This window comes from Pyxicephalus adspersus, chromosome 2 (genome assembly GCF_032062135.1).
Source record: "Pyxicephalus adspersus chromosome 2, UCB_Pads_2.0, whole genome shotgun sequence".
NCBI lineage: Eukaryota > Metazoa > Chordata > Amphibia > Anura > Pyxicephalidae > Pyxicephalus > Pyxicephalus adspersus.
The window spans coordinates 35,996,549-36,013,976 of NC_092859.1; the positions used below are offsets into that span (position 1 = coordinate 35,996,549).

General features: G+C 37.0%; 1 protein-coding gene across 5 annotated transcripts in view; it reads left to right on the top strand.

Moving 5' to 3' along the window:
* Positions 1–17,428, top strand: part of ANKS1B (ankyrin repeat and sterile alpha motif domain containing 1B) — an 84,927-nt gene that overhangs the window by 49,432 nt on the left and 18,067 nt on the right. For 2 of the 5 annotated variants that reach the window (XM_072400416.1, XM_072400417.1), the window contains 3 exons: positions 672–818; positions 11,121–11,201; positions 12,276–12,347. In XM_072400416.1, the coding sequence (XP_072256517.1) occupies positions 672–818; positions 11,121–11,201; positions 12,276–12,347 (300 nt within the window). The remainder of the gene's footprint in view (positions 1–671; positions 819–11,120; positions 11,202–12,275; positions 12,348–17,428) is intronic. The other 3 variants (XM_072400418.1, XM_072400420.1, XM_072400419.1) reach the window with 3 other exon arrangements.

Below are 17,428 nucleotides of genomic sequence, written 5' to 3' on the forward strand. Positions count from 1 at the left end.
GCATGATCGCCAGTAAAAAGCTGTCGGATAAGCGCGGCTCCGTGCGCGAGCTTTTTCAGTTGTTGAATAGCGCGATCGCGCACGATTCCGGATCGCTAATACGAATGCGCGACCGATAATCCGATTTTGCTTGATGAATCAGGGGCATTGTTTCTTAAAGTTTATCTATGAAGTCATATATGGTTATCTTTGTTACACTTCACTGTGGGTCTTTTGGAGCTGCTGGGAAATACCTAGTACTTCCAGGAATGAGGGGCATGTAACTGAATGGCCAATCACCCATTCTAGATGCTATCACATGAGGTAGGGTGACATCAAATCATGGTTCTCCCGTAGGGCCAGTCTGAACTAGTAACAGATTCTCATAAGGCCTTGACATCTCTTCCTTCTCCTTCTTGCAAAATTATTATTGAACTATAACACTGACAAACCTAAATATACAGTCTTGAGTCTGTAAATTGTACTTAATCGGGGGAAAAAACATCACCCGAATGGTTTGTATTTCTAAAATATGAATAACTTAACACCTTTCTTTCCTTTGATACATGTCTTGGTGTCGTTTGACGGTTGTCTCTGTTCCTTTTCGGAGTTTGTACAGTAGCGTCCATGGTGTTCCGTGTGCACTTAGTATCCTATGTACAATCTACTAAACTGACACTTGTTACTTTTAGAGTAAATATGATTTTCAGACAGGAGATTGGGGAGAACCTTCCATCAGCCTGCGAGCCCCAAATGAAACCACAGGCTCTATACCCTTCCAGTACTGGCAGCATCACCCTGAAAAACTCATCTTCCAAGCATGTGATTACAAAGCATATGTAAGTATCACAGCAGTGTCTTTCTTTATTTTGATTGACTATTTTGGCTTCTTTCATTGACATGAATTGTAGAGGTTTATTCACCAAATGTATCCCTTGGTTTGTTGTGCTGATAATTAAAAGAAACATGTATTGATACAAATAAGGAACTTCTTCTTTAACTTTTCCTGATATGAAAATATTACATGACTGCCATGCTCATCCAGTGACTTCTGTACTCTGGAGGCAAGTATGCAGATCAGAAGATTCCACTCCACTGATTCCATACTTATAACAGGTCTATGTGATGGCTTGTAGCAGCCAGAAAGCTAGTATTTTCAAATAAGGATAAGCAAGCACCTTCATTTTTCTCAACTCAAATTTTCTTTGAACCCCTCAGCCTACCTGGTAAGTTTTCTACAACTATTAAATGTTTTACAAAGTAATACATTTGTTAATATTGTAAAATTGCCTGAAAGTAATTTTGATGCAACCTATACATTGTAACTCTCATCCTATGTCATACAGTCATAATGGGATTGTTCATAGAGGTTTGTAGGTGCTCCCTAGAATCTGTCAAACAGTACAGACAGGGCCATTGCAGAACAGCTAGAGAGAATAACTACCAGTATAAGAATGGATATTGTATTGTGTTTTGTGATCCATTGTAAGTCTAAACTGATCCATAGACAAGCATTAGAATAGGAGGAGTAATAAAACATAATCGCTGTGCCGTACTGTTAATCTGGAAGCACGGCATGCATATGTAACAAATACAAATTACTACGCCAGGTCAGCCTGTTTGAAGTTACACAGTACTAACTCACTCCCTGTGATAGTGCTTGAATCTGGTATTATCCATGTTGTAAGTGTCCTCTAGGGTTTGTACAGTCATCCCCCATTGTTGTTAGTGATTTATCTGGCTGGAACATTAGCCCACAGAAACAACCTTATGCTTATTAATAGGAAGGGGGGGTGTGATTCTGCTCAACCTCAAATCTACAAAAAATAGAGATGTACTGTTCCTTCTGCTGTTGCTGAAAAAGATCACCAACAACGGTTTCCAGCAACAATTATTGCATATCTATACATAGCTTAAGACAAGCCTGTTTGTGCTTGTTGATGCAGTTACTTGGAAGAGGGAGCAGGCAGACGTCTGCTGCCAAATATACCCCAGGGAGTGTTGGATTGGAGTCTATACCCATAGATACGACATCATTGGCCAGGTTAGCATAAAACTTTCCTCACATCTGCTTAACTTTTTTCTTTTTCTCATAGTAGAACTCTATGGATAAGATTTGTCAAAAAGGTTTATTTAGAATTATGATTCTGAGTATAACCTAATCAGCTAAGGCTAATAAGCGCATTGGAAAATCCATAACAGCTGACACAAAAGTGGGGCTGGTCCTTACTAATTATATTCTTACATTATTTTCCTAAGTTATGAAAGCTGAAACCTGATTGATCTCTGTGGGTAACAGGATAAATTTTGCCCCAGTTTTTATAAGTCGTTTTATAGTCTGGATTACAATACACATGAGCTGCAGGAAGAAACTCCATATATCTTCTGTTTCCATTGTTGATTAACTAAAAGTGGGCATCTGTTCCTTTAAATTCTGTGGAAAAATATTTTTTGCAGAGAAGCGGAATTCCAAAGACGTTGAGCTCCATATGACAGAATCATCATACAAAAGCTTTTACGTTTCCTGTGGTGACTTCTTTTCTGGATTGAGATTGTTTTTTATTTCTCCTTTACATTTCTGTGTGGTAGTCATTGTATGCCGGCTGGTTACATTTCTGACGTTAGTGTTAACATCCTGTGTTCAATTAAATATGTTCTTGAGTTTAAGGGCTAATTCACACCTATACGTTAGATGTTGTTAGACATGTTGCTAAGTGCATTGTGGCTTCTGTGTTATATTCATTTCCAGTGGATCAGTCCCTGTACCACTAAATGCTCCTGATCCTTTTATTTCTAACCCAACACAATACAGTACATGTTTTTTTTTTGTGTGTGTATGTTGTGGTTCTTTGAGGGTTAGGCTAGCTGTATATCAACAACTTCCAAAACAGCAATAACCTACTCCACTTCTGTGTCACTAAAGGACAACGGCAATGACATAGGGGTTAGGGAAAGGAACCGATGTATGTTGGGGACCATAGTCATCCAACTCTTCCGCAAGCATCAAAGAAAGTATACAATGTTTTTTTTGCAGAGACTAATTAGGCCCTATTTAATGTACAGCACTGCCTAATATGTTAGCGCTATATAAATCCTGTTTATTAAACATGATAAGCCCCCATTGCTGGTTAGAAAGTGGGAACACGCCTGGTTAATTAGGTATTATAAGTACCAAGTTTATTACCATTTTAATTTTATCATTATTATTGTTTCCTGCATAGACTTTATATTTTATATAAGTTTTAGGTAATCCATCTACAATCTTTTGTCTTTGTTTTGAACAGTTGTAAAGAAGTTAGATTTATTAGCTATGCCATTAGATAAGATTAGGGTAGATTTTCCTTCCTTGTTCAGAGGGATCAGAGTAACAGAAGGTGATGGAAAATATCTCCAATGGGAACAGAGACTTCAAAAATTCACTTTTTGCAGTAGAACTCTAAATATTTTTTATTTTTACATCTTAGGTTATCCCTAATTCAAACTTTCACAGACTGTTACATTCTCAAAGCTTTAGTGCTGTCCCTTTTCTAACCAAATCCAAAAAGTTATATTCAGCCATTTACCCTTCCGGAGATGCCTCTTTATGCAGGTTGGGATCACAGTACATGAGGGATGAGCAGTACCTGTGACATCCTCCCAAACTAGTTAGTAGGTACTTATACCCTCTGCACTTCTGTTTCATTTACAGGAGTAGAGCTTGCAATATCTGTTTGCATTGTGGGTATTTTTTTCTAGGATTCTAAAACTCAATTTTCTGCGTATATATCTGGTTAGTGACAAAAATGCACCCAAAATGTTTTTTTTTATGGAGTTTTCCAAAGTTTTAATAGGTTTTTAATGTTCTCTTTTAAGATACACACATAGCTCAGTTTAATTTTGAAAATATAATGCAGCATATTTTATCTTACCGTACAGTGTGATTCCTAAAGCCTTTCTTTCTTTCTGTTCAGCAGAGAAAGTAAAAAATAGGAAAAACCATTTAAATAAACATCGAGGCCTGTAGCATGTCATTATCATTCAGCGCTAAACCAGCATCTACTTATCGTCCGCCTGTCACAATGAATATCTGAAATCACTCTCGGCCACCACTTTCTATAGGACAGCTAGCAATTATTCTTTAGCTGTTCTCCCAAACTGACTAATCTAGCTCTAACTGACTATCCAGCTCTGAGATTAACATAAAGATGATGAATCATTTTTGAATTGTTTATACATGTTTAATTTTATTTATTTTAATACCTGCATGGCTTTTTTAAAAAAAATATTAAGCAGGGATCCAATTTATATTTCATGGCAGGAAGCCAAAATCTTATTCATATGTAAAAAAGAATGTATAATGCGCGCTAAGAGAAGGCCATTAAAAAATGGTCTATTTGGATAGCAGGATATTGTTTTAAAATAGGCTTCTGGTAAAATGTGACCAAATACTATTTCTACCTTGACTATAAAATAGCTGACGAATTGCAGTCCAGAACTTGACACTATAGAAAGTTTTTGTGACTGTATCCACCTCTTACACTGAGCCTGATTTATTAAAGCTCTCCAAGGCTGGAGAAGATACACTTTTTTCAGTGAAGCTGGGTGATCTAGCAAACCTGAAATGGATTTCCTAAAAGTCATTTGCTATTTGTTAGTAAATGTTCTCAATCCTGATCCAGATTCGTTTCAGGTTTGCTGGATCACCCAGCTTCACTGATGAAAGTGTATCCTCTCCAGCATAGCAAAGCTTTAATAAATCAGACCCACTGTATCACATACAGACCACATACAGGACCTATATTTTATAAACTAAGTGTGCATGATTGTTATGAACATTACAGTAATTCATTTAGTCATATGGAGTGTAACTCGTATGATCAGCTTTAGAGGAATTAGATGTATCCTTAATGCTAAAGTTTAATAACTGGCTTATATTGTTTGCCTTCCCTGGCACCATTGACATTGTAATAAAATTATTATTATATAATTATTATTATATAATTATAAGTATATTATTTAATTATTATTACTTATTATTTATTACATACCTTTTTTATAGGTCCAGGTCACTATCACTGGGTGCAGCAATTCAGGCAAATGGAAGGGACCAGCAGGGTTTACAAATTCAAGCTTCAATGTTAATCACAAGCAGGGGATATTCTATATTATTATCTTTTTTTCAACTAAATTGATCCTTCCCCCCTTCTACACTGCACCACCAGCTCAGCTCGCCTAAGCTGTGTATCTGTCTCTGTTCCAGTAGTGTGTTCACTTCCTACTCTCCTGCTGCGTTTGCAGTTGACCACTTCTCTGTTAATGGGGATGTTTTGTCCAAAATCTACTGGTAAAGTTATGCTTCTGAAATCATTGCTCTCTTAACATTCTGTGGTTCCTCCCACTGACGACCACAGTGTCCTTTGGAGGTCAGAACTAGAAACTAGTCAGGGCACTGTCAAGGGCAGCAGGGGAAGTAAAGATTTACTGTTGCAGGCAAATCATTTTTTTTCCATGATAGAGTCTCCCATCAACAGAGAAGCCTTTTATCAAACCAACATGGCTTAGAAACCAGCAAAGAACCTACATGGTTAACTCCTATAGAAGCATTTGCAGTTTTCTGGGAATTAATTACTTTCTGCTTTCTACTTTTCCATAGAATTGTCAGTGGACGTTAGATTCCCATGAACTCAGCATAGAGCTCACGTGAAATAATGTTATGACCTATTTACTCAAAGCCTGTTCTATTTACAGCTGCAGATGTTAGTCTCAGACATAAATAGGCTTTCATATCCAATGAATGGCAGGCATTCTCCAATGTAAATAATGTGCTGTGCTGAGACAAGTGGATGTGAATGTCCGTTTGTCAGTGGAGGAGATGACCTTACAAACTGTGAGTTTGTCTCTTTCTTTCATCTCCGTTTCCGTTTTTGAATTAATTCTAATTACAGTGAGCTATGGCTGTTTGGAGACTTGCCACCCTATAAGATTTCATTGGCTTTGATTACCTTTAAAGCCAAAAGCCAGGCAGAAAAAAATTGCTATTTGATGTAATTTTTTATGCTTTTAAAAGAAGTGCATACTCTTTCACATACAACTAGAATAAGTACCTGAACGTGTCGGAACACCATCATACATGGTAGACACAAACACAAGCCTCTGCTTTATTCTTTTGATCATTATGCATTCTTTGGGCATTAGTGTTTTTCAGAAGTCAAATAAATGATGTCTTCTTGACACGTAGCTCCGCCCCTGAGGAGCTTTGCCTATCTTTTGGACTACTAAAAAAAAAAAAACTTAGTGGAGATGCGGTGTGTGTTTGTGCACTAAGGCTTGGGAGTGAGGTGAATCCTGTGTCCCCTGGAGAATAGCACTTACTTTTGGATCTCACACATAGACAAGTAGACTTTGCCTAACGTAAGTGTGCTGACAGAAAACATATTAAGAGGAGGCGAGAGTAGAATGAGAAAAAGGATCACTAATCAGTGGGCTGCTGCTCTCTCACTGTCCAAACAGAAAATTGTGGTTTCACTATGTCTGTTTTGTCTGGCAGAAGTATATAGATCACAAAAGTGCATAGACAGAATTACACATCTTATTGCAGATTTCTTTTTACATATGCTTAGCTGTTTGAATGGAGTTCAGCTTTGACCATTCTGAGCATTTTCCAAATTTTAAATTGTTACAATAATAGTAAGAAGTATAATAACCATTTCATTACTCTCTGTCTCCTGTTTTTTCTTTTTTTTTTCAATCTTCTATTCCAAAACCCTTTAATTTGCAGCAGGGTTATCAGCTGGAAGTTTGAAGTCATTCAGTTGACCAATGGGTCCCTTGCCTGATAGACCCAATAAGCAATCCAATGGCCATGGACACACCACAGACTGACAATGCTGCAGGGGCAGCAGCTTATCAGTGTTGGATTTGCACAGGAAATGCTGTTACTGCTAGGATTATTAACTAAAAAACTTATTTAAAAAAAAATATTTATATTTACAAACATGATATGCATGAGAAAACAGTAAGACACATAGACAAATTTACTGCAAAAAAAAGTTTACATACACCTAAACATCTGTTGATTCTATATATATTGAACATAGTCACATAATTCAGCTTGATCCAACATAGGTGCACATAGGAAACTAGCATGCCAGCTGATAAATAATTTATAACCCCAAGCAAATCTACTTCTGCAGCTCACAAAAAAACACACAATCTCCGAGTATATATAATGTATATATGAACTGTATTAGGTTACCCAACCAAACAGCAAGTACTCTGTATGGCATATCATTTTTATCAACTTGTGTAGTGCAATCCTATTCTTCAGATATACACATCTACACCAAGGCATTTTGGATTAAGTGTTTTATACACACTTGATTTATTATAGAATGCTTAGTGGCAGTTGAGCCGATAAATAAAAATAAAGTGTATATCGGCTATTTTTCTATTTAGGTTATATAGATTAGCAAAGGATTGGAACACTAGTCAATGTATTTTAAAATCACTATTATCAAACTTTTCTTTTACTTCCTGTCTTGATGATTCCCCAGAAAGTGAAGGGAAATATCTCCAAAGTTTTGTCTGTTCTAGGGACAAATGTAAATCAGTTTTTTTCTGACAGTGGTCACCAAGATAGACTGAAAATGTGTATATTCCCTTCTGGGATAAACCATACCTGTTTACCACCTAAACCTGCATTGGAGCCCCCATAATTCATGGTATAGGGTACATGCACACCTTTTCAGGTCTCTCTTACTATACATAACTTGGAGTAAAGTGACCAGTCCATAGACCTTGGTGATGAAATGGAGGATAGGACAGCATTGTAGGTAAGTCATAACAATTCCACCTGCTAAGTAGTGAGAGCGATTCTTCCAGTTAAATTTGAGGTGATGTTGCCCACAGCCAATCAGATTTCATATTTCATGACTTTAGAACAGATAACACAATACGTAGGGAAGAAGTATACCTCCTGTTAGGTTTATTGCTATCCGAAGCCTATATGAGATTTACACTGAATTCCTGGTATGCTGATAACATTTTCATTAGATAAAATTGATGTAAAATCTACATCAGGTATACCAATAGAAGTACAACTCTGACAGTAGTTTTAGCCTTCCCATCTTCTATGAATAGAAATGCATTTATATTCTGGTCTGGTAAAACATTGTTAGCATGACTGTGACAAGGAATTTACCTAATGGGGTCCTGAATTTCAGGGAACACCTGACATGTATCCTAACCCTTCCCCACTTTATTAAAAGCTTTTTTGATTTATTCTCTATTTTGTCCAGTAATGTATTCTTTATACCAGAATCATCTGATACTGCTATGAATCTCCCTATCTGGGAAACACACAGCATTCAAAACTTGAAAGTTGTTTTCACCACTCCACTCAGAATTAAATAAATAAATATTTGTTTTTGGACCGACCCTCTAAGGAGAAATTCCTATAGAAATAAAACTTTTTTCCCCTCCCTCAATTTGGGAGCCACAATAACTATTTCACCTGTAGCACCACCTGTTGGTAAAAACAACTAACATTGCAAGACCCACACCATGCAGTAGTTTTCAGTGAGAATCATTGTATTTAATGGTAAGCAGGCATGATTTGACTTGCACTTTTTACTTGCAACTGTGCATAAGTATGACCAAATAATCACTCATAAGTTTCAATAGAAAATGGTTGAAAAAAAACACCATAAGAAGGGTCCTGCAATAGTATGCAAACGTACTGTCAGATAAATGGACTGCTATTTTTACAGTACAGAGGTGTCCAATGACAAACATACATAAACTTGTAATGTAAACTTTTGTAAGAGCTGAATCCATTTAATGAATTGTCCAAACAGGTTATTTAATCTCCTGTACCAGGCTTATAGAACAGTCATCCAGATACTGTGGAACTGCAACTCTCCTCATGACCTGGGACTTGTGGATCCACAACACTGGCACAGGGGTGCAAACCCCATGAGTATGTCTTATATTATTTATGACATTGGCACTCTATCTTTAGTCTTCTCCTATCCAGGACTCTGGAATGCACTCTACCCCTCCCATACCCTTCTCCTATTGTACCCTTTGAGTTCCCTCTCCTTGAAGAATTGTTGCTCCTTTCCCTTGTTATGCCGTATTAGCTCCTTCTGATCTTCACTCGTAGAGGTCATACTCATTGCGTTCATTCTGGTGTTTGTGGCACCAGTACATTCCTGCCTGAACTGAGATTCTTGTATATTACTTACACAGCTGGAATGATTTACAGGCTCCTGGGTAAACATGAGCACTTTCGGTCATTTTGAGGAACTGGCTCACAGAAAATGCAGATATTATCAAGAGAAAATAACTCATAAATTGTATTTCATTTCCAAATCCAAAGCAACAGGATATTCTTTGGATTGTAGGAACTGTTTTTTTTTTCTAGTGAACCAGTTTTCAAATTTTCCATAGTATTCCAAATCATAAAAATTGATGATCACATCACTTAATGGCTAATCCACCTAGCAACGATACTTCAGTAACGGGTGAACGTTTCATTATCATCATGTACATCTCAGAGACCTCACACTACTCCCACAGTGCAATCTACAGGTACTTATAGACATTAGATGACCTTTGAGCTAATGGTTGTGGCCAAAGGAATGTCAATGGTAGTAGATGCAGTTTGGGTAATCTTGTCCAATCATTCATTTCTTTTTGTAAGGCAACACCAATGGTATTGCAGTGCCTCGCCACTTACCTTTCAATGACCAAATGATGAATGTTCACAGAATACAACCCTTCATGTTTAGGAAAACATAAAAAAAATGTTAGGTGGTCCAAGAGTGCCTACACATCAGGCAAACCTACAATGTCTATGGTGAATGTACTACCTCCTGACGCTAAAGGAGGAGTCCAAGCTGTTTAGTCTCCCCTTTTAATGCATGTGGCTTATTGGGAGATCTAGTACTATGTCGTACAGATCCTGGAAAGAGATATGAGCCCTTAAATGATAGATCAAGGCATTTGATTTTATTATTATTAAAATTTATTTATATGGTCAACATATTATGGACAAAGTTCATATCACATATAGGTAAAACCAAAGTATCAAATATGCAAGGATTGCCAGTTTAAATTTTAATGTAAAAATGTGGAATCAACACAGAATACCTTTTAAACTAAAAAATAAAATATTATGTTTATTTCCCCTTATGTCTAAAGTAAATTTAAGCTTTCCTTTGAGAGTTATAAATCACTGTGGACCTTTTTTATATTTTTCATGAGTTTATTTTGACCAAATATGAGAAAATGTGATGTGACATCAATTTTTATACCCATCTAATTCTCACCTAACGTTTTATGAACCAAAAAAAAAAATCACCATTTTCACTTTAACATTCAAGTCCCATTTGGGAATAGAAGAAAAAGTTTTTGAGTAAGACAAACACAGGGTGAAGTTCTTGCTATCTCAACCTTTCATTGCTGGGTCTCTAAGCAGTGAAAGAAAAACTGATCTTGATGTTATTTCTCTGGAATATTTATAATTGAGCCTAAATCCCTTTAAAAATTAATGATTGCTGGTTGTGTTAAATACATTTTCTAAGAATCCAGAGAAATAAGTACTTTCCTTTGTCATTGTTTTGCTCTTGAATTGAAATGGTGTTCTTTAAAGCACCACCCCCTTGACTTTCCCAATAAGACAACAATCACTTGTATGCATATCAAAATTCCAAAAACAAGAGTCAGTCAAGAACTGCATCTATCCTTAATCTGCTAATGGACATTCATTCATTATAATAAACATTTCACTTCCTGCTAACAGTGAAAAATTTAATGACCATATAAAACTGCGGCCATCAACTAAGCTAAGACTTGCTAAGCAACATTCATTCACTGATCATTTCATTATTTATATTCAACCTAAATGGAAACATATCAAAGCAACTATGGCCATGTGATACTTGCCACCTAACAGAATGGTCATGTGACATAGCATGAAGCTAAGATTGCATCCCATTAGCAATGCATGTTGACTATTGAAAGGGGCATGGTGCTTTAAGGCTTTTTTAATCCTCTAGGGTGATTGTTATTTTCTACACAAATTTTGCTTGATCCATCAAAAAAGGATTCCTTTGTGTGTTTAGTTTCAGAAAATGTCTAGTATGTTTTTCTTTGTTTAGAGCATGCCATTTGGGGGAAAATATGGACCCATTTTAAAACCCGTACCTCACCCCCAGTGTTCCTGGTCTGAGATGATAAAGGTATACAGTGCACTTATATTTACTTCACTTTGTTGCGTGTTAGGGAAAACAACACAAATAAGGAGATGTCTTTCCTTTTTTTTTTCCTTTCCTTTTTTTTTGGATTTGACCATCAGTACAATGCCCATTTCATAAACAATGGACATTGTTATATATCGTTATTAAATATTGTAATATATGCCCAGGTTTGGTTACAAATCATCTAAAAAATATCCTTTTCCTGTTAACTTTCAGAATGGCTAAACATGAAAGTGGAAAAATGTCGGTCCCCATTACTGTACCATATAAACTAAATTTTCATAACTTTGAAACTACAAGTTTGAGATCTTTTATCCTGGATCCATTAGTGTAGGATGGATATTTGGTGTCCGGTTTTAGGTAGTTTGATGTTTTTGTTTTAAAATATGTAAATTCTAAAATATATCTTTATTACAAATATGACAGCAATAGTTAAATTAAAACATATTTTTTTCAGGACAGTTAAGAGTAGCTAGTAAACAAAAGTAACATTTATATGTATTTTGAATATTGGATGGTGAGATAGAAGATCCCAAAGCTGTAGTTTACTTTTATATGTTACACAAATGGGGTAAACACATGATGATTGTGGCAATTCGCAAGAACTGTTTTTAGTGTATGGATTTGTATCTGACGTATTTGGCTTTCTTTGCCACTATAACTATTGTCAATTGATACATAAGTTTATTAACTGGTCCTTTTAACTAATTCAACCGCACAGTAAACTGTTCTAAAAATTGTTTCCCTGCATAACATTTTTCATGGAGCAAGAAAACTCTCATTAGCTTGAAATGAACTGTAGTTGACTTGCTTTATGGCAGGGTCTATTAACATTTTTTAAAGCCACTATGCTGTGATATATTGTTGTTGCCTAATGTTATATATAGTGTTATTGTTGTCAAATAGTGAATTTTCTTTAGTTACGTTCTTTGGTTGTCATTATTTTTTGACATCATACAACACATATAGAAAGAAATGTAATTGTGGTGACATTTTTGTCCCATTGTGTGTGCTGTGTGTGTTTCCACCACAAATCTGAATGCATTTTTATTTTAGTATTTAGGATCGATGCTGATAAAGGAATTGAGGGGGACGGAGTCAACACAAGATGCCTGTTCGAAAATGAGGGTGAGCTTTGATAAATGAATAAGACTGCAAAAGAAATGCTGCATTGGATGCTGTCATTTTATTATTAGCAGGAAGGAAGTTGACATGTGGCAGAAATTTACAACGTGTTATTATCTCACCAGTAGAACATTTACAAAACAACCTGACTTTTGGAAGACTTTTGCCTCCTGGTCTGCTGCTTCATGCTCCTTCTTATTTCTGTTTTTTGTGTTTCATCCATTTTCAACGTATATATTTTAGTTTAAAAATGAACCTTAAACCTTAAAGGACTTTAAGGTTATGCCTTACACAAAAGGCATAATGTAAAAGTTCTGCTACTGCTATTTTAAAGATACAATAATGAAAGTAATTTTTCTTAGAACTATGAGGACCAGTTACACCATAGTGCTTGTTTGAAGATGCTGAAGTTATGAAAGGCTTGTGTTTAAATATCTTTATAGCTCTTTTAAATGTGTAACTCACTGAATAGACGCTATAGACGTCTGTCTTTCTACTTTAAGGCTATGTGCAGACTAGTGGCAAGGTTGTAGTATGGTTCCTACTTCGTCAAACCCCTCAATCACTCCTTCCACCCACGTCCGCTAATAGAGAATGAATGGACAGAGAATGAATTATAAAACCACACAATGTGATATGTTCAAATGCTGAACCAGCTCAGCGGTGCTGGCTGGCAAGGTGACAGGAGCCACTCGGGGACGTCTGTTTCCGCCGCCAGTCTGAACGTAGCCTAAAGTAATATTTACATCACTTTGACGTTTTCACAAGCTTGCGTTTTATGTGTTTCATTATTGTATTAAATATAGAGACAAACCACGAGAGGAAACTCTCATTAGCTCATTGCAATTAGTTTGTTTTGCACTTCACAGCTGTTTAGGTAAGATATCAATCACACAGGGAGTGCATTGTTATAAAAAAAAAATCAGCAAACCTATGGATTTGCATTGTGAGAGAGAACAATGAAGCAGGAAGCAGAATCTGTTTATATAATGAACAACTATGGTTCCCCATGTACATCCTAAAAAAATATACTCTCTCATCCTGGTGGAGAAAGTATTTTAGGCTTTTAGATTTTTTTTCAAACTTTGATTATTTAGGGGGAGGTGATGCTGAAAGCCTGGAGAGGGGCTTTAACATTCACTTTATGGTCCAGTCATGATTCCATATCCACTCCCTGCATCTTTTAGACATAACACCATATACTCCCATTGCTGTATTAATTTGCAACTTCAATCTTGCTCTTGAAAAGCACCAACACAGCAAAGTTCTGAGGGACATAAATTATTTCCTAAACAGAATACATAATTAATGAAGAACCAGGAAGGATTACGGCAGCGATTACATCCCTACTTTTCTTGTTCTATTTTTTTTTATTTTATTTTTTTATGGCAGCTTTAGATAAACTGCCAACTAAGCACAGCACATGTTGGGTGTTAGATCACCAAGGCATTATGGGTAGCTGTCAGAATTGTATCTCTTGTATTAACTCTTTAGGATTCCATTGAATAAATTGTGTTCATGTCCTTCCTATTTAAAGCTTTTGCCGGATCTATGTGCTGCAAAAGTCAATCACTTAGGTATAAGGCTACAAATCACTTATAATTTTAACACAAAGACCTTTCATTGAATGCAGTTCATATTTTTCCAGCAACAAAACTGCTAAAGAAAGTTGTATAGCTGCTTTACACCACAGCTTTTAAATTGCAATTGTGACATTGACCTAAGGGTTAGATAACTGTCACTTCTTTTATTGCAGTGCATTAGTTCTTTTAGAGTCCATAATTCAAGCAGGATATTTAAGTTATTTATGTGGAAAATATCTGTACTGACATTTCTGATGGCAGACCCCCTGACAAAATCAAATAAGTCATTTTTCAAAAGCTGAGAACTAGTGGACCAAATAATGTGGATACATATGAAAATCAAAACTTTAGTTCAGCCACAATACAAAACATTTGTTCTATGAGACATGGCAATCATCGAACTGTACCAATGGGCCATTGTTTGCAAGCAATTACAAATACTTATGGTGCTAGTCACATTTATTTTATTCATTACATACTAAGATATTAGGCTGTGCCCCCACACTCATTTTTTCTGTTTTATCTGGAAGAGGGCAAAGCCAGGAACTTCTCAGCAACCCCTCATATAGTGCTGACATTTTTTGCTGCACAGACTTAAAGTTACAACAGTTTCTAACTTTAAATGTAAACTCCTGGTGCATAGTTATATATAGTCCATGAATTAAACACATAAGGGAGTACCTGTATTTCTGTTCCTAAGACTTACATAACTTTACAACACAGCACTTTCAAATAAATTACCCACCTTCAGTTAATACATACAGTTGTGTCCCATACTTATCACAGAGGGTGTAAGGGTCAGAAGCATGTAATGTACAGTGTTTATGATGCAGAGGTTAGGAGGGTTCAAGGTTCAAATGTCAGGACAATATAATGTATATTCCTATACATTAGTGGTCAGTGGGAGGAATGACTGTATTCGTTGCAGGTCAGTGAGATGCAGAGTGACCCTAACTTTAGTCATCAGGGTCTGTAAGAATGTCCCTTACATTGCTGTCAGTGGGAGAAGAAACGCCCTAGCAATGGAACCAGTTCAGGTATGAATTCTCCAGCGTTAGGGCCAGTGGAAGCGTGAATGCAGTTTATACTACTGTCAGGGGTTACTCATTTTGGAGGAAAGGCTTAGATGGGGGTCAAACAAAATGGTTGGGCATAGGAAGGCAAGAATTAAAATTCAGACCATAAGTTCCTTATGACGTGCACTTGCTTTTGACAACTTTGTATATGGACTGAAATGTAGGTAATGCACACCATTCTGGTGACTTTGAGAAATGGGACAATGATCCTCTGCATCAAGAGAAAAATCAATGAACCTTAAGACAATTCCCGAGCGGGGTTGAAGCTCAGGTCCTTTCCTCCCCTGCTTCTTTCAAAGGACTATAAATGCATTGATTTTCATTATACCACTGTACACTCAACTTTCATTTTTCACTCCTTTGAGGGAAAGAATCTGCTGAGTTTATTAAAGGCAGAGATTGAAATGGAACAAGATTCCCTGTCAGCCAACAGAAGGTATTGCAGGTGACTACATCTCATCCCATAAAAAAAACCTCTGGAGGGTTCTGTTTTTCTTTTCAAAGATTAATTCTGACAATGATCTTGATTAGTCCTTGTGCATTAGGATGCAGCTCCATTCAGAACTGCTGTTGTCTTTGTTCACTGCTAAGTGCTTTTTTTATCATTATTTAAATTTTCTTTGTATAAGCTTTTTTTCTTAGGTTTTTTTTTTCAATTTTTTGGCAGCCCGGAGTCTGTATTGTTCAGATAAAATGAACATAGTTTTGATTTGTTGTTGCAGAAAACTTTACCACTTTTTCAGGGTTAAAAAGTTTCTGGGCTCATATTCAGTGGTATGGTCTGAGTTTACCTTACTGTGAATTTCTGTGTAGTGAGTGTGCAATGACAGAAAGTAAGAGAGTGACTGCAATACCAAAGCAACTAGGTTCATACTTTTGTACGTAAAAGTATGTTATCATATCTGGGACACATACATCCATGGACAAATTTGGTAGTACACTTATAGCTTACTGAAATTCTGCAAATTACAAATTTCAAAGAAAGACAAACTGAACTCCAAGGTCAACGTCTATCAATGCCTGACAGTGCTGCCCATTGCTTTTTAGGTGATAGTGAGCTCATCGACTCAAGAGGTCTCCATTGTTGAAAGAGGAACAAAAAAAATATTGAAATTAGTTAAAATGCTTACCTTACTGACCATTAGGCCTAGGCCCAGGGTTGTTCCTTACCAGATGTAATTCACTAATCTAACTCCCCACTCTTCACCTATTGAAGGACTCCACTCACCATCCCATCACTTGGTTGCACCCAGGCCATCTGTGTACAAAGGATGAAATCTGGGAAACAAGCATTGAAGGACCTTTAGCCCACGGGACAGGGACACAGGAGGGTTGTCTAGTTGCCAGGAGATCCATGGATAAAACAAGGTACATGAAAGTCCAACAGCAATCAAGTGTAGGAAGCAGAGCCAATGGTCATGCATGGTAGTCAATCAGCAAGCAATGTATCCAAGGGGTGAAGACAGAGCAGAGTTTGGGGTCATAAGCAAAAATTTGTCCAGGCAACTAGCAATCACCAGGTTAGAAAATAGGCAGTCAGAGGTTGTCCAGCAGAAGGTTGCACCATGAGCAAGTAAAGCATGCCTAACACTAAAATGGGCAACCATTGACTGGGACAATTGCTAGGACTATTACCCGCAAATGCAGTAATGGGAATCGCATACGCTTACCCGACGGCCGTCATATACTCACAGGGGGGCTCCGGCTGCAGTCCTCCCTCTGCAGGCAGTGAGTCCTACCCACTATTTTAGCTTGTTGCTGAACTTCCCCTTACATCAGGCATCCACCACCTTGGTACACTTTACCTTTCCACTATAGGACATATATAGGGGGAGATTACTCTACTCACGTACATGTAGTCTTTCCTGGGAAAATACTGCTTTCAGTACATGTTAACACTGCTAGCGGGCAGCAACCCCTATGAAGGCCTTTACTGGGCGAAATGCGTCAACAAATTTGGCTACAAGTATGCCAGGTACAGGTACAGAAGTCTCACTGAAGAAGACTATAGGAATTGCTCATTTGCAGTGTTTGCTTCTAAACATTGATCAACAAAATATTACGTTAAAGGTTCCATCATTTTTGTCCATGCCATTTTGATTTGTGGTAGTAATTTGAAATATTCTGTTACATCAAAAATTTAAAAAAAGGTCTGATGTTTGTTAAAAACTGAATAATCACCATAATCATGGGTGCCAAAAACTTTTCTCAGTTTCAAATATTTTAGAGGCAATTTTTGGTTTTAATTTTTCATGATGGGTTACCAACAAATGTAAATTAAAATGTATATTGAGATATTGGCCCTGATTCATCATTGAAATCCGCGATCGCGGGAAGCGCGATAATACGCGCGACCAGCGATCGCGGATTACCGCGGTCCGGGGCTCGAGTGCGCGCGTACACTCGCGTCCTGAATCTGTCGGCC